The following is a 26,398-nucleotide window of genomic DNA, read 5'->3' on the forward strand; positions in this document are numbered from 1 at the left end:
AAAACAGATATCGTATACTAATGCATATATGTGGAACCTAGAAAGATGGTATAGATGAACTGGTTTGCAGAGCAGAAATTGAGACACAGATGTAGAGACAGTCTTATGGACACCAACGGGGGGAAGCAGTGGGGGGGTGGTTATGTGATGAATTGGGTGATTGGGATTGACATGTATACACCAATATGTATAAAATGGATAACTAATAAGAACCTGCTGTATAAAAGCATATATAAGATAAAATTCAGAAAAAAAAAAAAGATTCCTCTGTGTACAATACTAGGCAGTGCTGTCATGGAAAGATCTATAAAACATATTGTTAAGTAACCAAAGCAAGGCACAGAACAAAATGTGCTGTGTCACTACATATACATATTTTAAACTACGTATTGCATGTAAAGGTCTATAAGTATAAACTATACCAATAGCCATAGTTACCTCTGGGGAAGAGAGGTGTGAAGAGGAACTTTTGGGGTTTATGTGAAATAATTTTGTAGTATTTGAGTATATTAATATGATACCATATTATGTCAACTTGTTTAATTAAAGGAAAAAAAATCAAAATTATGAAAAGATACTAAGAGTAGAGTCGACTGAGATCAGAGACAAAGAAACCATTTAGGAAGCTGTGGGCATTGCTCAAATGTGAGGGGATGGGGCCTGAGCTGGGGCAGAGGGGACAATGAGAGAGATAAATGTGATAAATTTAGGGGCTTTCATAGTAAAGAGCATGGGCTTTGGAATTCAGCTGCTAAGACTCAAAGCCTAACTCAGCTATTACCAGCTAAGGGATATTGGGCAAGTTAGTCCTCATCTCTGCGTCTCTGCTCATTTGTCAACGGAGATGATAATATTATTTCCTAGCTCACAGAGCTTTCACGAATCAATTTGCATAAAGTGCTTAGAACTTTGCCATTGCTCAATACACGTTGGTTATCATTCTTATGACTCCTCTTATTATTACCATCATCATCATTATCATCAGCGTTGTCCTCAATATTATCATCATTAGGACCAAATCTAGTCCCTGAGCTTGGATGACCAGTTGGAAATAGAGAAAAATATATAATTTGAATTGAAGCATTTTCCAGGACTAAGAATCAGAGAAGAATAAGGAAACCAAGAAGAGTTCACAAGCCTGATTACCGTGGTCAACTAATGGACGGCAACAGAAAGGGAAGGATGTAGTGCTGAGTGAAACTGCCTGGCAAGTTGGTTAAGGATTAGGTTTGAAGGACCTTGTATGATTAAGTCTGTTTTAAAACAGAAAAACACTGGTTGAGGGGGCTTCCCTGGTGGTGCAGTGGTTGAGAATCTGCCTGCCAATGCATGGGACACGGGTTCGAGCCCTGGTCTGGGAGGATCCCACATGCCGCGGAGCGGCTGGGCCCGTGAGCCACAATTGCTGAGCCTGCACATCTGGAGCCTGTGCTCGGCAACAGAGAGGCCGCAGCAGTGAGAGGCCCGTGCACTGCGATGAAGAGTGGCCCCCGCTTGCCACAACTAGAGAAAGCCCTCGCACAGAAACGAAGACCCAACACAGCCATAAATAAATAAATAAATAAATAAATAAAATTAAAAAAAAAAAAAAGAAAAACACTGGTTGAGTCTTTTATCTCTTTGAAGTTTATGTTTAAAAAATCAGATATATTAAATTTTAGAGACACATATATATCATATGTATATAATAGCTTATTCTCTTTTTTAAAATTTTATTTATTTAATTTATTTATTTTTGGCTGCATTGGTCTTCCTTGCTGCACGCGGGCTTTCTCTAGTTGTGGCGGTGCACATGCTTCTCATTGTGGTGGCTCGTCTTGTTGCCAAGCACAGGCCCTAGAGTGCACGGGCTTCAGTAGTTGCGGCGCACGGGCTTAGTAGTTGTGGCTCGCGGGCTCTAGAGCACAGGCTCAGTAGTTGTGGAGCATGGGCTTAGTTGCTCCGCGGCCTGTGGGATCTTCCTGGACCAGGGCTCGAAACCGTGTCCCCTGCATTGGCAGGCGGATTCTTAACCACTGTGCCACCAGGGAAGTCCCTATAATAGCTTATTCTTTTGCAGTGAATTATTAAGCCAAAGCAACAATCCCCTTGAAAAAACACAGCCTCACTTCCTGCCCCAGATCACTTCCCCATTTTTACACATACACCCAACACTTCATTGAATACCTAACTTAGGGGATGTGATCCAAATACACCTTTGTTATTTGTCTTTGTCTTTGTTATTTGTCTTTCACTATCTCTTTAAAATTTATTGAGGTAGAGGAATCTCATTCGGATTCTAGAGAGAAATTTTGGCAGATCCGTAACTTTTCTGCTTGCTCTCAGTTAAAAAATAGTCCTCAATTCAGAAATTAAAATGTCTATTCTCACATGTGAACCCAAATTCTAAACTTGAGTTACAATCATACCTTCTCTGCTCCAGCTGGGACCTGCTTCCCATCCTGCCTTTCTGCTCTTTATTCCCCACCACATCTGGTAGGCAGTTTCTAAGCCCTCCTGGGCATATGCTTTGAGACGGGGATGTGAGAAGAGAGGATACGTTAGTACATGTGCAGTACTACATGCTTTCTCAGGTTGGTAGAGACTAGGCCTTTTCCATAGGCCACTCTGTGGGATCTTCAGAGGTCACCCCCAACTGTGACCCCCATGAAGTGCTCATGTGCTGCCCTCAATCACCACGCAGTTTCTGTTGCCACTGATTCTTTTCGTGGGGGATTTCTCATGCTCAGACAGATGCCCCCTGAAGCAGGACTCAGAATGGATCCAGAATCTCTCCCTCTCTCTCTCTTTTACATGGCCCATCTCTGGTACAAGGGAATCCCTCTGACCCCCTTGTTTCCAGGAAAAGTCTGGGATGGCAGGTAGATCCCAACATGGCCACCTCCACTCAGCTGCCACAGATAACTCAAGCTTTTTCAGGCATACGTCAGGCACCAGCCCTTCGTGTCTTCCAGCTACAGGGATTACATTTCAGGCTCCTCAGTATGGTCCCAGGCTTGAGGGAAGGAGGTCGCAATTGTCCCAAGCTGCTCACAAGCACAAGATCTCTCTCCAAAAACACCCTCACCAATTCCTCTCCTTCTACTCCCTAATTTTTTTAATACCCTTAATCTAAACGAGGAGTACAAGACCCAAGGAACTGGTTTGTAAGGATTGCCTGCATATATTCTGCACTAGTGAATCTTGCTTTGAAATTTACCATCTATTACAGCTGATGTTTCAATCTTGACATTTCAGTATTAACACACATGCACATAACTTTGTTTTGTATGCTTTTGGGTTTTTTTTTAATAATAAAAATGTAATCTTTTTATACCTGTTTTGCAACTTCCATTTTTTTCATCTAAACTTGTATCTTGCAGACTCTTATCAGTAAGTATATATGGTTTCAGTTATTTATTACCCTCTTGGTTATTAGACACAATCAGGTGTCCCAAACTCTACTCTGGCAGCAAGCAAAGATAAACAAACTTTTCCAGTGGGGCAAATTTCACTCCTAGACCTGTTTAGCCTGGTGGACAGAAGTTTTTTTGTTTTTGGGGTTCTTCTGTTTTGTTTGGACGTTGAGTTTTGTTTGTTTGTTTGTTTGTTTTAATGACAACTGAGTGATTTTTGCTCAAAAAAAAAACAAAACCCAAAATAAAAGATAATAAAAGCAACACTGAACCAATTGCCACCGATTTGTGTTACCTTCCTTGAGCTTACGACTTCCCATACAGCTTGCACTCTCACTCCTCATTCTGTTTTTCTCCCCATAAAATCACTTTTCTGGCCAACGTGAGGTCTTTTAAAGGCAGAAACGCATTAGCTTTGTATTTTCCTCCAACCCGCACCAAGAGCTCCTAGCCAGGCACAGTACTTCCAAAAAAAAAAGCATGAGCTAATTCAATCGTCCTTGCCGCTTTTTGCACCTCCCACCGCTAGAGGGCAATAAACACCAGGTGGCGCATTGGCAGTCAATGAAGGCCGCTCCCGACGCGCACGTCTTTACGTGGACGTTGGGGGAGGAGCTGTCCCGTGCGCGGTGACTGGCGGCTGCACTGGCGGCAGCTGGAGCCGTAACAGTGCGGGTTGCAGGCTTGGAGAACTTCAGAGGCGGCGGTGGCGCCGGCGACGACGACAGCAGGAGCGGGCCCTGGGCTTGTCGTTCACCATGCCGACCGTAGAGGAGCTTTACCGCAACTATGGCATCTTAGCTGATGCCACGGAGCAAGTGGGCCAAGTGAGTTCCCTAGCGGCCTGCGGGGCCCGGCGCTCTGCGGCCTTTCGAAAGCGCTCCCCGGGCCGGCGCGGGCTACTGCTTCGCCCTCCCGCGGGCTCCCAGCCGCCCCGGCTGTTTCGTCGGGGTGGGCCCCTCGCCGGGAGTGCAGACTCGGGCTTCACCAGGGAGAGCGCGGTCCCCGGGTTCCAGGCTCCTCTGCCTCCCTTGATTAGCCTTTTCTCACCGTGGCGTTTCCTAACAGCCTCTTCAGCACCCCCCGCCTCCCCGCCCCGTTCAGTCTCTTTCCGAGCCTTGTCCTCCAAATTCCACTGAAGTTTTTCTCCTTTTCGGTGGCGCTCAGTCCCTTGGAAGATTAGATTGAGAGTCCTCGAGAGATCAAAAATGTCTTTCTTGAGGTAAAAATCTGCAATTAATTTAGGAAGAGAGTTTGAGAGACAGAAGTTTGTGAAATACAGAAAGGCCCTTTCGTCCAGACTTTAACGAGGGCTTATGATTTCATTATTCAGTACATTTTTTGAGCGCCTGTCATGGACCAGGCTCTGCGCCGGGCACTGGAGGTGCGAGACAGAAAAACACATGCTCTCCCAGAAAGCACCTTTAGTGAGGGAGACTAGTGATAAATAAGAAAGAGAGATGCTTTTCCCCCTCCCCCCAATGAAGAGTGTTGTGAAGAAAATATAACAGGGCCGTGGGGAGGTTGGGGAAGAGTGCAGCTTTAAATAGAGTTGTCTGGCAGGTGTTCAGCAGTGTTGAATTGGCTGTACAAGCCATTGCTTCTTTGTGAGTTTTCAAGTACTGGAGTCCTTTGAAGTTGAGGAGTTGACAAGTGGTTGTGTGTTTTCTTGGGAAAAGAACCAGGCTCTCCCCGCGGTAATCTTGATCATTGTTGCTGGAAATCCCATGCTGTATCTTTTCAGTGCCTAGAACGTCAAGGGATTCTTCTGCTTACCCATCTCTTGGAGTAGTGAGTGGGAGATCCTAGAGTCTGATAACATTAGCAAAGCTGTGGCCTTACTTCTCCCATCCCCTCTTCCAGACATTCAGGTAGAACCTTTCTGAGCCGAACAAAAAAAAAATTTTGATGTTGGGACCTTATTTTAGCTTAATCTAGAATTGTGAATATACCATTTTCAGGTATCAGTTGGTGTTCCTTCCCTGCACGTTTCCATTTTAGTAGGAAATTTTGACATCATCAATGAGAAATATATACTGATAGTCTGTTGTAGATGTACATAGGGTGTGTGTGTTAAGTTGGCTGTGAAGGAGACATTTTCTGCCGATTAAGGCAAGGTGGGAAAAACTTATGGTCACTCAGTTTGAGTTTGTTGTCTTTGTTCCTAGAGAGAACTAGTAGTGAAGATAGTCTCATTCATTATGACTGAGTTGGGGGAGATTGTAGTCAATTGTTCTCCCTAAAATTGACTTTGTTGCACATCAGCAGAGGGGATGGAATAAAAGGTACAACAGTGATTCTCAAGTCAGTTTTTATATGGTGCTCTCCCAAAGAGGTGATTCAGGAATCTTCTAGGGAACCTTTGAAACTGTATACAGAGTGCTGTCCCATAACCCCACCCTCATTTTTTGCTGGAGTAGGATAAAGGTTGACAGCCACCTACTTACAGTATGTTAGAGCAAATAGAAGCCAAACTAGAGTTTTTATATTCTATGAATAATGGAGAGTTGCTCGCATTTCCCTCTTATGTTGTCTTTAATTATAAATACCAGTTTAGATTGAGAGTTCTGCCTCAAGAGGTCAGTAGTGTTTTTCAAGGCAAAAATCTGCTTTTAATTTAGGAAGAGTGCTTAGGAGACAGAATTTTGTGAAAAACATGAGGGACCCTTTCATGCAGACTTTCATGAGGACCCACAATTTCATTTATTCAGTATATTTTTTTGAGTGCCTACCATGTACCAGACTCTGTGCTGGGCAGTAAAATTTTAGCACGGTTCCCTTAGGTGATGGGAGATCAGTACCTTCATAACACTGTAATGACAACTGTCAAGCAACTAAATAAGGAAAAAAGATCTTTGGGTGATGAAATGTTGTGATTTGCTCAGCCTCAAATAGTGAATTCTGGGAAAACTGAAGCTGGACTAAACCGTAATGCCAACTAATTCTGCTCTATTGTGTAATACTTCTTTCCTTTTAGAGAAAATTCCTAAAACTGCTCACCCAAAAAGGTGTATTGAGCTTCAAGATACTGCATGTGAATTTAATTAACAAAAGCAAGAGCCAACTTAACGGAAGGGACACCATTCACGTTTTTTTAAGGAGAGAAAAAAATATTTACATTCTTAGTGTAGCACAGCCAGATTTTCATGTCACCTTGTAAGATTTACAGTCAAGACTTTAAATTTCCTGGCAGGTACCTATCTGGACACTTTGAAACCATATTTGAGTTTCTTAGTGTAGAACTTCCTTCTAACTTTATTTTGATTTTCACCCTTTTTAAAAGAGGTGAGTACCGCAGTTGCTGCTCACGGAGCCACCACTGAGGGGAGTGCCCTCTCTGCTACTGTCGGTACTCCTTTTAGAGTGTGCTCTCTAAATATATCAGGAAAACACAAGTCCTCCGAGGTTTTATCAGCTGCCTTGCCTCAAACAGACCAGATCTTTCTCTTTTGGAACCTCCTTGGCACTGTGCATTCATTTATAGAACTTCAAGTTTGTATTTTATTTCATGTGAGGACTTTTCTTATTCCCTTACTAAATTGTGAAATCTTACTAAATTGTGAAGTCTTACTCCCTTACTAAATTTCTTATTCCCTTGCTTAATTGTAAAGGTTAAGGCTTAAATTCTTTTATTTTTTTTTTTCTTTCTCTCCTTGTATTATACCCTGCCCTTCAGTAGATATTTGAAGAAATATATTCAAAGAAGAAACAGACATGTACATAAATACACAAAACCCTTGTTTTCAAGGATTATCTCTTTTGAATGAAGAAAGGAACTTTATACATACACATGCACACACACATATATTTAAACCACAAGCATGTATTTTCTAATAAGCAAATAGCAGGTCATAAATTCTAAGTGAAGCATTGTTTAATACCTCAAAACCTTCCAGTCCCTCTGTCACCTTTCCTCTTGTAGCTCCTGTGTTCCACCTACTTATTCAGTCTCCCTTTCCCCCACTCTGCCTCTGCTACTCCTTAGTCAAGTCTCCTTCCTTTGCTGTGTGTTCTTATACCTCCCTAACCCCCTTTTCCACTGTGCTCTACGCAGGGCTCCCAACAGGCCATAATAGAGCAAGCCGTGGCCCACCATTAACTTAAATTTTGTCTCAAATTTTTATGAATGTACGTAATTTTAAAATGTAAATATTTAATTTTATCTTATGTAGTCAAAAATATTAAGGAATTTTGACAATTAGGCTGATCTAAGATTCTATCAATATAATGCCTAAACGTGGATTTCTCCTGTGTCTTTTTTTTTTTTAACATCTTTATTGGAGTATAATTGCTTTACAGTGGTGTATTAGTTTCTGTTTTATAACAAAGTGAATCAGTTATACATATACATATATCCCCATATCTCTTCCCTCTTGCGTCTCCCTCCCTCCCACCCTCCCTATCCCACCCCTCTAGGTGGTCACCAAGCTGATCTCCCTGTGCTATGCGGCTACTCCCCACTAGCTATTTTACATTTGGTAGTGTATATATGTCCCTGCCACTCTCTCACTTTGTCCCAGCTTACCCTTCCCCCTCCCCATATCCTCAAGTCCATTCTCTAGTAGGTCTGCGTCTTTATTCCCATCTTGCCCCTAGGTTCTTCATGACCTTTTTTTTTTTTTCTCAGATTCCATATATATGTGTTAGCATACGGTATTTGTTTTTCTCTTTCTAACTTCACTCTGTATGACACACCCTGGGTCCATCCACCTCACTACAAATAACTCAATTTTGTTTCTTTTTATGGCTGAGTAATATTCCATTGTATATATGTGCCACATCTTCTTTATCCATTCATCTGTTGATGGACACTTAGGTTGCTTCCATGTCCTGGCTATTGTAAATAGAGCTGCAGTGAACATTGCGGTACATGACTCTTTTTTTGAATTACGGTTTTCTCAGGGTATATGCCCAGTAGTGGGACTGCTGGGTCGTATGGTAGTTCTATTGTTAGTTTTTTAAGGAACCTCCATACTGTTCTCCATAGTGGCTGTATCAATTTACATTCCCACCAACAGTGCAAGAGGGTTCTCTTTTCTCCACACCCTCTCCAGCATTATTGTTTGTAGATTTTTTGATGATGGCCATTCTGACTGGTGTGAGGTGATACCTCATTGCAGTTTTGATTTGCATTTCTCTCATGATTAGTGATGTTGAGCATTCTTTCATGTGTGTGTTGGCAATCTGTATATCTTCTTTGGAGAAATATCTGTTTAGGTCTTCCTCCCATTTTTGGATTGGGTTGTGTGTTTTTTTGATGTTGAGCTGCATGAGCTGCTTGTAAATTTTGGAGATGATCCTTTCTCAGTTGCTTCATTTGCAAATATTTTCTCCCATGCTGAGGGTTGTCTTTTCGTCTTGTTTATGGTTTCCTTTGCTGTGCAAAAGCTTTTAACTTTCATTAGGTCCCATTTGTTTTTATTTCCATTTCTGTAGGAGATGGGTCAAAGAGGATCTTGCTGTGATTTATGTCATAGAGTGTTCTGCATATGTTTTCCTCTAAGAGTTTGATAGTGTCTGGCCTTACATTTAGGTCTTTAATCCATTTTGAGTTTATTTTTGTGTATGGTGTTAGGGAGTGTTCTAATTTCATTGTTTTACATGTAGCTGTCCAGTTTTCCCAGCACCACTTATAGAAGAGGCTGTTTTTTCTCCACTGGATATTCTTGTCTCCTTTTCAAAGATAAGGGGACCATATGTGTGTGGGTTTATCTCTGGGCTTTCTATCCTGTTCCATTATTCTGTATTTCTGTTTTTGTGCCAGTACCATACTGTCTTGATTACTGTAGCTTTGTAGTATAGTCTGAAGTCCAGGAGCCTGATTCCTCCAGCTCCATTTTTCTTTCTCAAGATTGCTTTGGCTATTCGGGGTCTTTGTGTTTCCTTACAAATTGTGAGATTTTTTGTTCTAGTTCTGTGAAAAATGCCATTGGTAGTTTGATAGGGATTGCATTGAATCTGTAGATTGCTTTGGGTAGTATAGTCATTTTCACAATGTTGATTCTTCCAATCCAAGAACATGGTATATCTCGCCATCTATTTGTATCATCTTTAATTTCTTTCATCAGTGTCTTATAGTTTTCTGCATACAGGTCTTTTGTCTCCTTACGTAGGTTTACTCCTAGGGATTTATTCTTTTTGTTGCAATGGTAAATGGGAGTGTTTCCTTAATTTCACTTTCAGATTTTTCATCATTAGTGTATAGGAATGCAAGAGATTTCTGTGCATTAATTTTGTATCCTGCTACTTTACCAAATTCATTGATTAGCTCTAGTAGTTTTCTGGTAGCATCTTTAGTATTCTCTATGTATAGTATCATGTCATCTGCAAACAGTGACAGTTTTACTTCTTCTTTTCCGATTTGGATTCCTTTTATTTCTTTTTCTTCTCTGATTGCTGTGGCTAAAAGTTCCAAAACTATGTTGAATAATAGTGGTGAGAGTGGGTGACCTTGTCTTGTTCCTGATCTTAGTGGAAATGGTTTCAGTTTTTCACCATTGAGGATGATGTTAGTGTGGGTTTGTCATATATGGCCTTTATTATGTTGAGGTAAGTTCCCTCTATGCCTACTTTCTGGAGGGTTTTTATCATAAATGGGTGTTGAATTTTGTTGAAAGCTTTCTCTGCATCTATTGAGATGATCATATGGTTTTTCTCCTTCAATTTGTTAATATGGTGTATCACATTGATTGATTTGCGTATATTGAAGAATCCTTGCATTCCTGGGATAAACCCCACTTGATCATGGTGTATGATCCTTTTAATGTGCTGTTGGATTCTGTTTGCCAGTATTGATGATTTTTGCATCTATGTTCATCCGTGATATTGGCCTGTAGTTTTCTTTCTTTGTGACATCTTTGTCTGGTTTTGGTATCAGGGTGATGGTGGCCTCGTAGAATGAGTTTGAGAGTGTTCCTGCCTCTGCTATATTTTGGAAGAGTTTGAGAAGGATAGGTGTTAGCTCTTCTCTAAATGTTTGATAGAATTTGCCTGTGAAGCCATCTGGTCCTGGGCTTTTGTTTGTTGGAAGATTTTTAATCACAGTTTCAATTTCAGTGCTTGTGATTGGTCTGTTCATATTTTCTGTTTCTTCCTGGTTCAGTCTTGGAAGGTTGTGCATTTCTAAGAATTTGTCCATTTCTTCCAGGTTGTCCATTTTATTGGCATATAGTTGCTTGTAGTAATATCTCATGATCCTTTGTATTTCTGCCGTGTCAGTTGTTACTTCTCTTTTTTCATTTCTAATTCTATTGATTTGAGTCTTCTCCCTGTTTTTCTTTTTTTTTTTTTTTTTTAAAGAAATTCACGTTCTTTTATTTATTTATTTATGACTGTGTTGAGTCTTCGTTTCTGTGCGAGGGCTTTCTCTAGTTGCGGCAAGTGGGGACCACTCTTCATCGCGGTGCGCGGGCCTCTCACCATCGCGGCCTCTCTTGTTGCGGAGCACAGGCTCCAGACGCGCAGGCTCAGTAATTGTGGCTCACGGGCCCAGTTGCTCCGTGGCATGTGGGATCTTCCCAGACCAGGGCTCGAACCCGTGTCCCCTGCATTGGCAGGCAGATTCTCAACCACTGCGCCACCAGGGAAGCCCTCCCTGTTTTTCTTGATGCGTCTGGCTAACGGTTTGTCAATTTTGTTTATCTTCTCAAAGAACCAGCTTTTAGTTTTATTGATCTTTGCTGTTGTTTCCTTTATTTCTTTTCCATTTATTTCTGATCTGATCTTTATGATTTCTTTTCTTCTGCTAAGTTTGGGACTTTTTTGTTCTTCTTTCTTTAATTGCTTTAGGTGTAAGGTTAGGTTGTTTATTTGAGATGTTTGTTGTTTCTTAAGGTAGGATTGTATTGCTATAAACTTCCCTCTTAGAATTGCTTTTGCTGCATCCCATAGGTTTTGGGTCATCGTGTTTTCAGTGTCATTTGTTTCTAGGTATTTTTTTATCTCCTCTTTGATTTCTTCAGTGATCTCTTGGTTATTAAGTAGTTTATTGTTTAGCCTCCATGTGTTTGTATTTTTTACAGATTTTTTTCCTGTAATTGACATCTAGTCTCATAGCGTTGTGGTCAGAAAAGATACTTGATACGACTTCAGTTTTCTTAAATTTACCATGGCTTGATTTGTGACCCAAGATATGATCTATCCTGGAGAATGTTCCATGAACACTTGAGAAGAAAGTGTATTCTGTTGCTTTTGGATGGAATGTCCTTTAAATATCAATTAAGTCCATCTTGTTTAATGTATCATTTAAAGCTTGTGTTTCTTTCTTTATTTTCATTTTGAATCTATCCATTGGTGAAAGTGGGGTGTTAAAGTCCCCTACACTGATTGTGTTACTGTCGATTTCCCCTTTTATGGCTGTTAGTATTTGCCTTATGTATTGAGGTGCTCCTATGTTGGGTGCATAAATATTTACAACTGTTACATATTCTTCTTGGATTGATCCCTTGATCATTATGTAGTGTCCTTCTTTCTCTCTTGTAATAGTCTTTGTTTTAAAGTCTATTTTGTCTGATATGAGAATTGCTACTCCAGCTTTCTTTTGATTTCCGTTTGCATGGAATATCTTTTTCCATCCCCTCACTTTCAGTCTGTATGTGTCCCTAGGTCTGAAGTGGGTCTCTTGTAGACAGCATATAGACAGGTCTTGTTTTTGTATCCATTCAGGCAGTCTGTGTCTTTTGGTTGGTGTATTTAATCCATTTACATTTAAGGTAATTATCAATATGTATGTTCCTATTACCATATTCTTAATTGTTTTGGGTTTGTTATTGTAAGTCTTTTCCTTCTGTTGTGTTTCCTGCCTAGAGAAATTCCTTTAGCATTTGTTGTAGAGCTGGTTTGGTGGTGCTGAATTCTCTTAGCTTTTGCTTGTCTGTAAAAGTTTTAATTTCTCCATCAAATCTGAATGAGATCCTTGCTGGGTAGAGTGACCTTGGTTGTAGGTTTTTCCCCTTCATCAGTTTAAATATGTCCTGCCACTCCCTAATGGCTTGGAGAGTTTCTGCTGAAAGATCAGCTCTTAACTTTATGGGGATTCCCTTGTATGTTATTTGTTGTTTTTCCCTTGCTGCTTTTAATATTTTTTCTTTGTATTTAATTTTTGATAGTTTGATTAATATGTGTCTTGGCGTGTTTCTCCTTGGATTTATCCTGTATGGGACTCTCTGTGCTTCCTGTACTTGATTAACTATTTCCTTTCCCATATTAGGGAAGTTTTCAACTATAATGTTTTCAAATATTTTCTCTGTCCCTTTGTTTTTCTCTTCTTCTGGGACCCTTATAATTTGAATGTTGGTGTGTTTAATGGTCTCCCAGAGGTCTCTGAGACTGTCCTCAATTCTTTTCATTTTTTTTCTTTATTCTGCTCTGCAGTAGTTATTTCCACTATTTTATCTTCCAGGTCACTTATCCGTTCTTCTGCCTCAGTTATTCTGATATTGATCCCTTCTAGAGAATTTTTAATTTCATTTATTGTGTTGTACATCACTGTTTGTTTGCTCTTTAGTTCTTCTAGGTCCTTGTTAAACGTTTCTTGTATTTTCTCCATTCTATTTCCAAGATTTTGGATCATCTTTACTATCATTATTCTGAATTCTTTTTCAGGTAGACTGCCTATTTCCTCTTCATTTGTTTGTTCTGGTGGGTTTTTACCTTGCTCCGTCATCTGCTGTGTGTTTCTCTGTCTTCTCATTTTGCTTAACTTACTGTGTTTGGGGTCTCCTTTGCACAGACTGCAGGTTCGTAGTTCCTGTTGTTTTTGGTATCTGCCCCCAGTGGTTAAGTTTGGTTCACTGGGTTGTGTATGCTTCCTGGTGGAGGGGACTCGTGCCTGTGTTCTGGTGGATGAGGCTGGATCTTGTCTTTCTGGTGGGCAGGTGCATGTCTGCTGGTGTGTTTTGGGTTTTCTGTGGCCTTATTATGATTTTAGGCAGCCTCTCTGCTAATGGATGGGCTTGTGTTCCTGTCTTGCTAGTTGTTTGGCATAGGCTGTCCAGCACTGGAGCTTGCTGGTTGTTGCGTGGAGCTGGGTCTTGGCATTGAGATGGAGATCTCTGGGAGATTTTCGCCATTTGATATTACATGGAGCTGGGAGGTCTCTTGTGGACCAATGTCCTGAACTTGGCTGTCCCATCTCAGAGGCACAGCCCTGCCGCCTGGCTGGAGCACCAAGAGCCTTACATCCTCACGGCTCAGAATAAAAGGGAGGGAAAAAAAAGAAGAAGATAAGATAAAATAAAATAAAGTTATTAAAATCAAAAGTAATCATTAAAAAAATTTTTTTTAAGTAATAAAGGAAGAAGAGAGCAACCAAACGAAAAAACAAATTCACAAATGATAACAAGCACTAAAAACTATACTAAAAAAAACCCACAAAAAACGGACAGACAGAACCCTAGGACAAATGGTAAAAGCAAAGCTATACAGACAAAATCACACACAGAAGCATACACATACACACTCACAAAAAAAGAAAGAGGGAAAAAAATATATATATTGTTGCTCCCAAAGTCCACTTCCTCAATTTGGGATGATTCGTTGTCTATTCAGGTATTCCACAGATGCAGGGTACATCAAGTTGACTGTGGAGATTTAGTCCGCGCTGCTCCTGAGGCTGCTGGGAGAAACTTCCCTTTCTCTTCTTTGTTCGCACAGCTCCTGGGGTTCAGCTTTGGATTTGGCCCTGCCTCTGCATGTAGGTCGCCTGAGGGCGTCTCTTTCTGCCCAGACAGGAACAGCTGATTCAGGGGCTCTGGCTCACTCAGGCCGGTGGGAGGGAGGGGTACGGAGTTCAGGGCAGCCTGCGGTGGCAGAGGCCAGCGTGACGTTGCACCAGCCTGAGGTTTGCCGTGTGTTCTCCCGGGGAAGTTGTCCCTGGATCACGGGCCCCTGGCAGTGGTGGGCTGCACAGGCTCTGGGGAGGGGAGGTGTGGAGAGTGACCTGTGCTTGCACACAGGCTTCTTGGTGGCGGCAGCAGCAGCCTTAGTGTCTCATGCCCATCTCTGGGGTCTGCGCTGATAGCTGCGGCTCGCGCCTGTCTCTGGAGCTCCTTTAAGCAGCACTCTTAATCCCCTCTCTTTGCGCACCAGGAAACAAAGAGGCAAGAAAAAGTCTCTAGCCTCTTCGGCAGCTCCAGACTTTTTCCTGGACTCCCTCCCGATTAGCTGTGGCGCACTAGCCCCTTCAGGCTGTGTTCACGCTGCCAACCCCAGTCCTCTCCCTGGGATCTGACCTCTGAAGCCCGAGCCTCAGCTCCCAGTCCCGCCCATCCCGGCGGGTGAGCAGACAAGCCTCTCGGGCTGGTGAGTGCTGGTCGGCACCGATCCTCCGTGTGGGAATCTCTCTGCTTTGCCCGCCGCACCCTGTTGCTGCGCTCTCCCCTGTGGCTCCAAAGCTTACCCCCTCCGCCACCCGCAGTCTCCACCCGCGAAGGGGCTTCCTAGTGTGTGGAAACCTTTCCTCCTTCACAGCTCCCTCCCACTGGTGCAGGTCCCGTCCCTATTCTTTTGTCTCTGTTGTTTCTTTTTTCTTTTGCCCTACCCAGGTACATGGGGAGTTTCTTGCCTTTTGGGAGGTCTGAGGTCTTCTGCCAGTGTTCAGTGGGTGTTCTGTAGGAGCAGTTCCACATGTAGATGTATTTCTGATGTATTTCTGGGGAGGAAGGTGATCTCCGCATCTTACTCTTCCGCCATCTTGAAGCTCCTCCTTCCTTCTATGTTCTCTTACGCAGGAGTATATTGGCTCCTAAGTGTGGAAGAGTATAAGCTTTACTGACTTATATTTCATGAAATAGCATTCTTTTGGTACTTTTTTTGGTATGCTTAAGCTAAAATCACAGACCAACCAAGTTCATAATCACTCAAAAATAATGTAGAAGTGTTAACAGTTTAACACTTGTATTAAATTCAAACTATGTTTATTAATTGAGCCTGAGGAAGGAAGTAGTATAGCTTAGCTTATCCATTTTCTTTTTATGTCATACTAGAGAAATTTGTTGAAACTACACCCTTTCTTCTCTAAAATAATGCTTTATTTCATAAAGGCTGCATCCTGGACCCAAACGTGGCTTACCCGGCACGTCAGTGACCACTTATGCATATCGGTTGTGATTTGACAATCATAATTGCAAGGTTTTACTTTTAGAATGTGTCTGCCAAATGTGGATCAAATTGTAACTGACTTTTTTACTTGAAAATATCTTAGAGATTTCTTTAGAGTTTCCTCCTTTAATTAGAAATTAAAATCACACAAATACACAGCTTTAGAAATCCATTAAAAGCATTTACAATTAAAGCTTCTTATTAGGATCATTAATTTATCCCGCTAAAATATAAATACAACTGTTGGAAAAACAAAGATACACAGTGCTGTGTAGTATTTGAAACATTTTCTTATGGTTACATTCCTACCTGTTACTAAATCACTATGATCACTGCAAATATCACTTATATCTTGTTTCCTACTTTGAAAAGCAGAGGTAGTAATTACTTTAGGGAGATTTCTGTTAAAAAGTCCTGTCCCTGTACTACAGTTAAAAGACAAATAATTCAAAAAGCTGGCAAGGAAGAATATAATTTTATTTTGCATTTCATAAAGGATAATTAGTTGAAGTCTATTAGTAATGTCTGTGAAATTATTTGATAGAACTGATGCCTATTAATGGTAAAAACTTTGATTTCTATTATGACTATGTTAAAATGTCTTAACTTTCCAAAGGTCTTGCTGTTTAGTATACTACATTTCAATTTATATGGCTGTGTGGTGACTGTATTTAGGACTCAAATTTTACCTTTGACAATCTTCGATCTGGCAAGCTTTTCTTTCTCTCCTCCTTTGTTAATTAAGATCTCAGGACACTAATTTGAAAGATTCCAATTAAAGAAGCTTGGTATTAGGCACAGATCTTGACTTAAAAGCCCATCAGAACTATGTTCAGGTCCTGGGTCTGCTACTTAACTAACTATATGTGGTTCTGTACAAATTATTTCACTTCTCTAAGCCTTGGTTTTCTCATCTGAAAAACAAGGATAGTAACACCTAACTCAGGATTATTGTGAGGCACGTACAGAAGGCATTCCACAGTTCCATGCAGGCTTTCAGTAAGTGTTGCTAATAATCCCTTTTTATTCTATTCCACATTTTTTTCCCCTTGGTAGGGGGATGGGTTGTTTTAAGCAGGGATCCTTCATTTAATTTTAGACAGTGAATTTTAGACAATTCAAAGGGGTTTATAAGTAAAGTCTGAAGTTTGAGTTAAAGGAAATTGGATTGTGATACTCTGCAAAAACTAAGGATGTCAGACTGCTCAATACTTCAATTTTATGAAGTCTACTAGAAGCTATGAAGCAAGCCACAGGAGTGTACATTGGTAGAGAAGTCAGCTATGATTTTTTCGAACCTTTGCACTAAAAAGTGTATAATACACTTTTTTTAATATAAACTTATTTATTTTTGGCTGCACTGGGTCTTCGTTGCTGCATGTGGGCTTTCTCTAGTTGCGGCAAGTGGGGGCTGCTCTTCGTTGTGGTGCGTGGGCTTCTCATTGCTGTGGCTTCTCTTGTTGCAGAGCATGGGCTCTAGGCGTGCGGGCTTCAGTAGTTGTGGCTTGTGGGCTCAGTAGTTGTGGCTTGTGGGCTCTAGAGCACAGGCTCAGTAGTTGTGGTGCACGAGCTTAGTTGCTCTGCGGCATGTGGGATCTTCTCGGCCCAGGGCTCGAATCCATGTCTCCTGCATTGGCAGGTGGATTCTTAACCAGTGCACCATCAGGGAAGCCCAAAAGTGTATAATACACTTTTGAAGTAGTAACTCCTGAAGACTGATTTTGTGTCTGCATTTCATGAGGAAGCTAACCTTATTCACAGAAATTTCTGTTATTTAGGGGGTGGTATTAATGTTTAAGATAGTAGAAGGAGTTGTCATTAATCAGTTTGATGGAATTTGTTTATTAGAACTAATTTTTAGAATTTGTGTTTTTAGATAGGTTGTCAATCTATGAACTTTTAAAGTAATCTAGTAATTATGCAGATTATATTAAAATGTGTACCTTTAGAAGATCTAATTGTGATCATAGCCCTTTGATACATGGAGCACTTTATTTCTGATTATTTTTTAATGTCCTTGGGACTTCCCTGGTGGTCCAGCGGTCAAGACTTTGAGCTTCCACTGCAGGGGGCATGGGTTTGATCCCTGGTTGGGGAACTAAGATCTTGCATGCCTTGTAGGGCGGCCAAAAATAATGATAATAATAATAATGTCCTTAATTGAGATCCCACTGAACCTAAATAACTTTTCATCTTGCTGTATTTTTTTTTCACTTAACACAGTATATTGTCCATGAGAAGAATTATCACAAAACTAAATTTGTGGTAATTCTCTAATCCATTGGCTGTTCTTTAGTTATCCGCTCTTGATGGCATAAAGTAAACTCACTTATCTAAAGCATTTAGAGAATTGCTTTATACAGAGTAAATACATATTTGGTATTTGTATTATGTTTAAGGTTTTCCAGGAATTAAAAGTATTCTGTAGCTGTGATATTTATTACTTTGTTTGCCAGCTGATCCATTTAATAAAAGGACTGGTTTGGAGGCAAGTGTGTAGGGGGGATTGGGAACTTGTTGATTCTTCACATTATGAGTATCTGAGGTACAGCGCTTCTGATTTTTTTTTTTAAAGGAAACAAATGAGCTTTGAATGTATTATTTTAATGAAAAGTTAAATATGTGATATTAGCATCTGTCTTCATCGAAATTGGCTGGCCATATAGAATGAATTACCATTTTTATATCCTAAAATATGAGGCAAAATAAAGCTTCCTAACCTTCCTCATATTGCTTAATTTCAGGAATGTATTCTCTCTACCTTCTGCAAGGTGCTAATTGGAAACAGATAAATATATTTAAGTAAATGTAACACAATTCTTTGAGAATTCTATTATATTCATTACAAATTTTTAAAGCATGATACAATCACAAGGCTAGGGTCAGTAATCACTAGAATAAAGAAGTGTTGGTACATAACAAACTTGCTTTTTCCACTTAATATTAGAGTCATTCTTCTCTCTTTCCCAACTCACAAATAATAACATGGGGGACAGGGAGCAGATAGTAGGAAGGTAGCTGTCAAATTTAAGCAGTAAAACTCCAAAAATAAGCCCATTTCATAGCCTATGTAAAATTTAGCTAATTTAAAGCAGACTCAAAGAAGTTTGTTTAGCTTCCCATCCTTCAAAATTGTGTTTCTTTTCTACTTCATTCTTTCTTTCAGCATAAAGATGCTTATCAAGTGATATTGGATGGTGTCAAAGGTGGTACCAAGGAAAAAAGATTAGCAGCTCAGTTTATTCCAAAATTCTTTAAGCATTTTCCAGAATTGGCTGATTCTGCTATCAATGCACAGTTAGACCTCTGTGAGGATGAAGACGTATCAGTAAGTTTATGTTTGACACTTTTCAACAAGTTTTCAGGTGTTGCTTTTGCCATTTTCAGACATTTTCTGTGTGTAGCTAATATAACTGAAGTACCAATCATATCAGTGCACAATAAAATACTGCAGTGTGGCCTGGTGTGACAACATACCAAGGCTTAAATCTACATGTAAGAAAATATATTAGTTCTTTCAACTGTGAAGAATCTGTAAAATCACATAATACTTTGTTTTGCTTATTTGTTATCCACTGTTGAAAATGGTTGTGGCTCACATCTTTTCCTTAGATTATTACGCATTGTGCATATGAAATCAGACTAGTGTTAGTTTGTAGTCAATTTATGCTTGATTGGATATTTAAAATAATAATAGTATTGCAGCATAAAATATAGCTTCAACACCCCTAAATATTTTGCATAGCAGAAAAATAATTGACCTGTGAAAAAATTGTATGTGATTACTAGAATAAAAAGAAATAGTTTTTCCTTGGAACAGAATTAACCATTAGCATTTCTGGCTGCTGATACAGGTTCCTAAGAATTTTCAACTATTAGCCCCTGGCTTTTCAAATGAAATCATGATTTCATGCGTAATTTGTTAGATTTAACTCCTTTGCACTTTTATGTTAAACTAGATAAGCCACGATCACATATTTGGAATGAAGTTCACAGAATGTATTCACAAATGTATTAAGTAGTCAATACTGAAAATTCTAAAGTAAATAGTTATTAGATATGATATTGACACTGTAGCCATTCTTGAGGGATACTGTATTATGTACCCACAGGTAGTAAAAACCCAACAGTTGTGTATAATCAGCATATAAACTGTTGTTTATAATCTCAAATCTGCCTACTCCAGATAATTGTATTTAATGTCCCTTTCCACCACATTTTGTTTTAGTATTCTGTGAAGCTTGAATATTAAATTGGAGTAAATTATTTCTAAAACTGCTAAAAATCTCATATTTTTGTGACTCATATGCCCTTATATGGTTTGTCTGTGGTTTTTGTTTTCTTTAAAGGTTGAGGTTGTTTTTATTTATGATAGTATTTGGTTAATTTTTTGTTTGAAATTATGTTCAGATTCGACGGCAGGCAATTAAAGAGCTGCCTCAATTTGCCACTGGAGAAAATCTTCCCCGAGTGGCAGATATACTAACCCAACTTTTGCAGACAGGTAAGGAATTTTATTAATACCCTTTTATCTAAATATAAATTCTCTCTGAAATAATGACTCTGTTTTTCTTAGCTTTTTTTTTTTTCTGAAGGTGCTACCTCTGATAGAAATTTAAATTCTCTTTTTTATTCAGTAGTTTGAAGCTTACTGACTTGTGATTATCTAGTTTCTAGTTTTGTTTTGAATTCTGTTCATAAAGATATAATGACTGGATTCTTCGGGGAATTTTTATTCACCACCATCCCCCCACCCCCCAATTTCCTGTAGTTTCTTAATTGTACCCTCTTAACATAAGAGCTTTCCAGGTACACTAGATCAGGTTCTCTACCCTTACAAGAAAGATGTATTTTCTTGGTGCTTGAGAGAAATGCTTAGTTATATGTCTCCTCTCAATGTAATCTGTGAGAAACTATGTTGAGTCTTAAGTTTGAAAATGAAGCAGATGATATTTTTCATTTATTTTATACATTGTACCACTTTTTTTCTATCCAGATGACTCTGCAGAATTTAACTTAGTGAACAATGCCCTATTAAGTATATTTAAGATGGATGCAAAAGGTAAGGCCACTTCTTGTTCTGAATTGTGTTCAGTGTCCTAAAAAATTGGGGAGTTTGGCAATACTCATTAAGGGTGAAGTCTGGGATTCACCCAGACATCTGTTTCATAAAAATTCTAAGTGTTCTCCAAAAAAAGCTTAGCTCAAGATGTTTGTGACTCGAAAAACCAGCAGAAATAATTGCAAAAACAGATCAAATTTTCCCTTAGAAATCTATTGGAAAAACTCCCTTTGCCACTTTAAAGAAATTCTTCCAAAATACCTGAGTTTATTTATTATTAATAGTGATAGAAAAGGAAAGTCATGCTCAAGCTGATTCTGAATCCGTGAACAAAGCATATGATCACTCTTATGGTTGGGGCTTTAGAAATTTCAGACAGTTTAACCAGTATCAGTGATATTCAGGAAGTTTGTTAATTCACTTGAAAAGAAATACTGTAATTCAAATTAACTTGAAAATTTTCATTCCTATATAGAATTGACTTGCTGCATGCAACTGTTTTGTTTTGCAGGGACTTTAGGTGGCTTGTTCAGCCAAATTCTTCAAGGAGAGGACATTGTTAGAGAACGAGCAATTAAATTCCTTTCTACAAAACTTAAGACTTTACCAGATGAAGTCTTAACAAAGGAAGTAGAGGAACTTATACTAACTGAATCCAAGAAGGTAAGCTTCGGTTATCCTTTAGTGAACTTCTCTAATGCACAAGAACATATTTGAAATTAGCAGTATTCATCAGTGCTATATGTGGCTTGTGTATAAGGTGATATATCCCATAAGAACCACTGTAGAACTTCAATATTTTCTTATGTTGTGCTTTGCACTTTGGTCACTTGTAATGATGAATCAATGTGTTAATTTAAAGGGTTTGATCACATTTAAATCCTTTGTGGTGTTATCCTTAAAATTTATGCATTCATCAGGAAGGAATCATTTCCTTTAGGAATTTTTACCTAATTCCTGCCCTTCCTCCCTGATTTTAGGATATTCTCCCATAGTATTCTGGATCATTTCAGAATGAAAATGAAGTCACCTTGAAATGACCTATTGTTTCATCCTATCCCATGACACTATAAGCTCTAGAGACCATGCTTATTTGTGCTCCCAGCGCTGGCATAGTTATAGTTGCTAAGATTTGAAAGGTGCGTCACAATTAACTTTTCATTCATACAGTACCAATGTTTGGGAATAATTTATTTTTATGTGTGCAGGAAAATTCAAAATTTTCTCTAACAGCACCACTCACTTGCTTATTGGTAAGATTTCTTTAGTGAGAGAGAAAGGAGCAGCATATTTCACCTATGCCCCAGCTAGTTATTTGGTGGGATACGTCATGATTGCTTGCTCCTTTGGTCAGTGAACAGAAAGGCTTAGACCTACTGATATGGAGCACTTAAAATTTGCATGGTCTCCTGTTTTGTATACAATTATCATATTAATGTGAATGAGGCTGCTTTTAAATATAGGGAACTGAGTCTGATTTAACAGTTTATTGCCACATTTTCTCCATCTTTTTTTTTTTTTTTTTGGCTATCACCCCCTGAAGAGCCTTTTTAGATATTTTTTCCCTTAGCCACTATCCCATGAAATTTTAATACCACAGATATACTGTATATCTGTTTATGTACTATATGTATATCTGTGCTTTATACGTAAAAAAAGAGTAAAATTTTCCAAGAACCAAATTTTGTTCCATTGGAAACAATGTAGCGCACCATTGAGAATGCATGGCTTATTCTGAAGCTAACTTGACTGAAGCTTGAGGTTGTCCTCTCTTCAGTATTTCAGGAACATTAGCAGCAAACTGACTTTGCAAAACAAATTTGCTGTGCTGTTTCAGTATTGATATTTCTTTGCCATTCAAATGATAAAGAAACTAAAACTGTTCTGAATTGTCTCTTTCCAGGTCCTAGAAGATGTGACTGGTGAGGAATTTGTCCTGTTTATGAAGATACTATCTGGGTTAAAAAGCTTACAGACAGTGAGTGGAAGGCAGCAACTGGTAGAGTTGGTGGCTGAACAGGCTGACCTGGAACAAACCTTCAATCCCTCGGATCCTGACTGTGTGGACAGGCTTTTACAGTGCACTCGGCAGGCAGTACCCCTCTTCTCTGTGAGCTCTTTGTTTTATACCTGGTATTTTGATTACTTTATTAGCTTAAAATTTTATAGATATACACTTGAGCGTTCTCCTCAAACCTTTGCATAAAAGTATTAACCCAATGGAGCTTTTATTTTATGGAGGCCTAGGTGAAGAGCCCAAAGCAGCAAGAAATTTCTTTATAGTCTTGCTTAGGGACTTTTTAAAAGTCTTGAGATTTTGCGTCATACTTTATAGTTTCACTGAGTTTTTAAAACACTTAGTTTAGTAATTTAACTTTTTTTATTCCTTAAATTTTTTAGATTGTTGTTGTAGGTACATTTGCTCTTTATCTCTGGCTTTGTGCTTCCTCTGGCCATGAATCTTCTGAGATGTGCATAGCAAAGTTTGAAAAACACAATTTAAAGGAGCTGTCCTGGTACTTCCCTGGTGGTGCAGTGGTTAAGACTCGGCACTCCCAACGCAGGGGGCCTGGGTTCAATCCCTGGTCAGGGAACTAGATCCCATGCGCATACTACAACCAAGGAGCCTGTGAGCTGCAACTAAGGAGCCTGCCTGCCACAACTAAGACCCGGCACAACCAAATAGATAAATAAATGTTTTTTAAATAAATAAATAAAGGAGCTGTCCTTCTAAAGGGGGAATGTACAGTCTAAAATTCAACACTAAAGTTTCCCCCCAAATTTGACCTGAGAATCAAATAAGAGTTGAAAGATGTATAAAAGTCCCAATGCTCCAGATTACTTTGCAACAAAGTATATATTGTCTATTGAGGTTACTCCTGGGGTGCTTTGGGGTATGCACTCTGTTGTATTTTAGCCACAGTACTTGATGCTTTGGTACTGAGCATTTGTCTATTGACATTCTACTGTTTGAGAGAATATAATATATGTATATATATAATTTTTGTTTTGTTTTTGACAATTCAGTGTTCTTTGGATTTTTTACAGAAAAATGTTCATTCCACAAGGTTTGTGACTTATTTCTGTGAGCAAGTTCTCCCTAACCTCAGTTCCTTGACTACCCCAGTGGAGGGTCTTGATATACAGTTGGAGGTAAGAGAAAATTTCTGCTTTTAGCACTGAAAAGTCATTCCCGTATTTCAACATAAATGTAAACCACTAACTTTGATCTGATTTCTAAGAGATTTAAGGCCTGGTGGTGGCTAGCTAGTAACCTGTCCCAGGATTAATTACATAGGAATGCTTTATGGATTCATTGAGAGTTTGCTACAGTAGGAAAGCACTGCCTATAGTTTTCATTATAGTCTAAGTCTCTGCCTTTGTAGCCTTAATACTTTTAAATATGTTGTTCAATTATGACAGTTCCTATCTCTATGACTGATAGAGCCAGATTTAACCAATTAACATAAAACGTCCTTTATCCGTTCTCCAATAGAATTGACTACTCTCTGTCCCCTTTATATCTCAACTGTAATGTACATATACATTTTTTTTACAGCATATAAAATACTCTATATTTTTCTCCCCAATTTAACCTTATTCCTCTCTGAATCCTCAGAATCTAATGTAGAATTCTGAAAAGCACCTAGTAATGATTGTGGAATTGAATTGAAATATGGAAATGTATGTGCCATTTCCTTCATGGGTCTTTAGGCTAGAGAAGAGTCTCACTGTGCACTTACACTGTGGTTTCCTTCACATGTCCTGGGTTTGGCTTATCAGACTGGAATTGAGTAAAGCAGAGATGAACCTAAAGAATAGTGGCAATTGCTGATACTTTGAGTTAGTATCCAGAGACTAAGTTTGATGGCAAAGGAGGCCCATCCTAAATGTTAGTAAATAATTCTTTGCTGTTAAGAGTTCTTGCTCATTGTCTCTTTCTTGTACGTTGTTAACCTGTAGCAGAAAGTGTCATGTATATTCTTTTCCTTACTAATTCTCACAGATATATTGAGAGTCATGAGATCTGGGTTTTAGAGTCTGCCCTGCCACTCACATACGTTGTGCCTTAGCCAAGTCACATAATCTCTCTGACCTTCAGTTTCCTCAACAGTAAAATAGGGCTGCATCCCTAAATTTTTTTTCCAGTTCAAATGTTATGATTCTGTAAAAGCCTAATTGAAAAATAAGCAGTATTAAATAGTTATGTGGAATAATTATTATTTTATAACCCTTGCTCATTCAAAAAGAATGCTAATAGTGAATTGTGTGTTTTAGGTATTGAAGCTGTTGGCTGAAATGAGTTCATTTTGTGGTGACATGGAAAAGCTAGAAACAAATTTAAGGAAATTGTTTGATAAGTTATTGGTAAGAACTTTTTTCTTTCCTTATGGCATAGTCAGTATAGAGCCCCAAAGTCTAATAGTGTAGTATTAATTTCTAGATTATGGAGAACCAGATTTTGAAATGATTTAGATAATAATTGTAGTGTTGTTAGCTGCTCAGACCACACGTTGTTTACTTTAAAAATAAAATCTGTTTTAATCTTTGGCACTTCTTCTGTTGTTGATGCTTTAGACAAAATATAATACAGGATTTATATAGTAAGTCTTTCTGCTATTCCTTTATCAAAATATTTTAAATGTTTGCACCAGATCACCATCAAGGTTACTGCTCAAGGCCAAATGGCTTTAGCAACCTGGAAATAAAGCCATTAATCATAATTGTGGAGGAAATAGGCCATCTTTTTTTGTTTTTAGTTGGAGTATAATTGCTTTACAATGTTTTGTTAGTTTCTACTATACAATGAAGTGAATAAGCTATATGTATACATAAAACCCCTCCCTCTTGGACCTCCCTGCCAACCTCCCTCCATCCCACCTGTCTAAGTCATCACAGAGCACTGAGCTGAGCTCCCTGTGCTATACAGCAGGTTCCCGCTAGCTGTCTCTTCTACACATGGTAGTGTATTTATGTCAAACCTAATCTCCCAATTCGTCCCACCCTCCCCTTACCCTCCATGTCCACATGTCCGTTCTCTACCTCTACGTCTCTATTCCTGCCGTACAGATAGGTTCATCTGTACCATTTTTCTGGATTCCACATACATGCATTAGTATATGATATTTGTTCTTCTCTTTCTGGCTAACTTCACTCTGTATGACAGACTCTAGGTCCATCCACCTCACTACAAGTAACTCAATTTCGTTTCTTTTTATGGCTGAGTAATATTCCATTGTATATATGTGCTACACCTTTATCCATTCATCTGTCGATGGACACTTAGGTTGCTTCCATGTCCTGGCTATTGTAGATAGTGCTGCAGTGAACATTGTGGTACATGACTCTTTTTGAATTACGATTTTCTCAGGGTATATGCCCAGTAGTGGGATTGCTGGGTCGTATGGTAGTTCTATTTTTAGTTTTTTAAGGAACCTCCATAATGTTCTCCATAGTGGCTGTATCAATTTACATTCCCACCAACAGTGCAAGAGGGTTCCCTTTTCTCCATACCCTCTCCAGCATTTATTGTTTGTAGATTTTTTTGATGATGGCCATTCTGACTGGTGTGAGGTGATACCTCATTGCAGTTCTGATTTGCATTTCTCTAATGATTAGTGATGTTGAGCATTCTTTCATGTGTTTGTTGGCAATCTGTATATCTTTGGAGAAATGTCTGTTTAGGTCTTCTGCCCATTTTTGGATTGGGTTGTTTGTTTTTTTGATACTGAGCTGCATGAACTGCTTGTATATTTTGGAGATTAATCCTTTGTCATTTGCTTTGTTTGCAAATATTTTCTCCCATTCTGAGAGGTGTCTTTTCGTCTTGCTTATGTTTTCC

The 26,398-nt window shown here is 39.1% G+C and overlaps 1 protein-coding gene across 2 annotated transcripts in view; it reads left to right on the forward strand.

Annotated features, from left to right (window-relative positions):
* The first annotated feature begins 4,010 nt into the window (after positions 1 to 4,010).
* Positions 4,011 to 26,398, forward strand: part of API5 (apoptosis inhibitor 5) — a 37,872-nt gene continuing 15,484 nt past the window's right edge. Inside the window, exons 1-8 of one of the 2 annotated variants that reach the window (XM_059931415.1) lie at positions 4,011 to 4,222; positions 18,661 to 18,822; positions 19,905 to 19,998; positions 20,491 to 20,556; positions 21,068 to 21,219; positions 22,460 to 22,666; positions 23,605 to 23,709; positions 24,835 to 24,924. In XM_059931415.1, coding sequence (XP_059787398.1) covers positions 4,154 to 4,222; positions 18,661 to 18,822; positions 19,905 to 19,998; positions 20,491 to 20,556; positions 21,068 to 21,219; positions 22,460 to 22,666; positions 23,605 to 23,709; positions 24,835 to 24,924 — 945 coding nt within the window. In that variant the 5' untranslated portion in view covers positions 4,011 to 4,153. The remainder of the gene's footprint in view (positions 4,223 to 18,660; positions 18,823 to 19,904; positions 19,999 to 20,490; positions 20,557 to 21,067; positions 21,220 to 22,459; positions 22,667 to 23,604; positions 23,710 to 24,834; positions 24,925 to 26,398) is intronic. The other variant, XM_059931414.1, reaches the window with a different exon arrangement.

Source organism: Balaenoptera ricei, chromosome 8 (assembly GCF_028023285.1).
Source record: "Balaenoptera ricei isolate mBalRic1 chromosome 8, mBalRic1.hap2, whole genome shotgun sequence".
Lineage (NCBI taxonomy): Eukaryota > Metazoa > Chordata > Mammalia > Artiodactyla > Balaenopteridae > Balaenoptera > Balaenoptera ricei.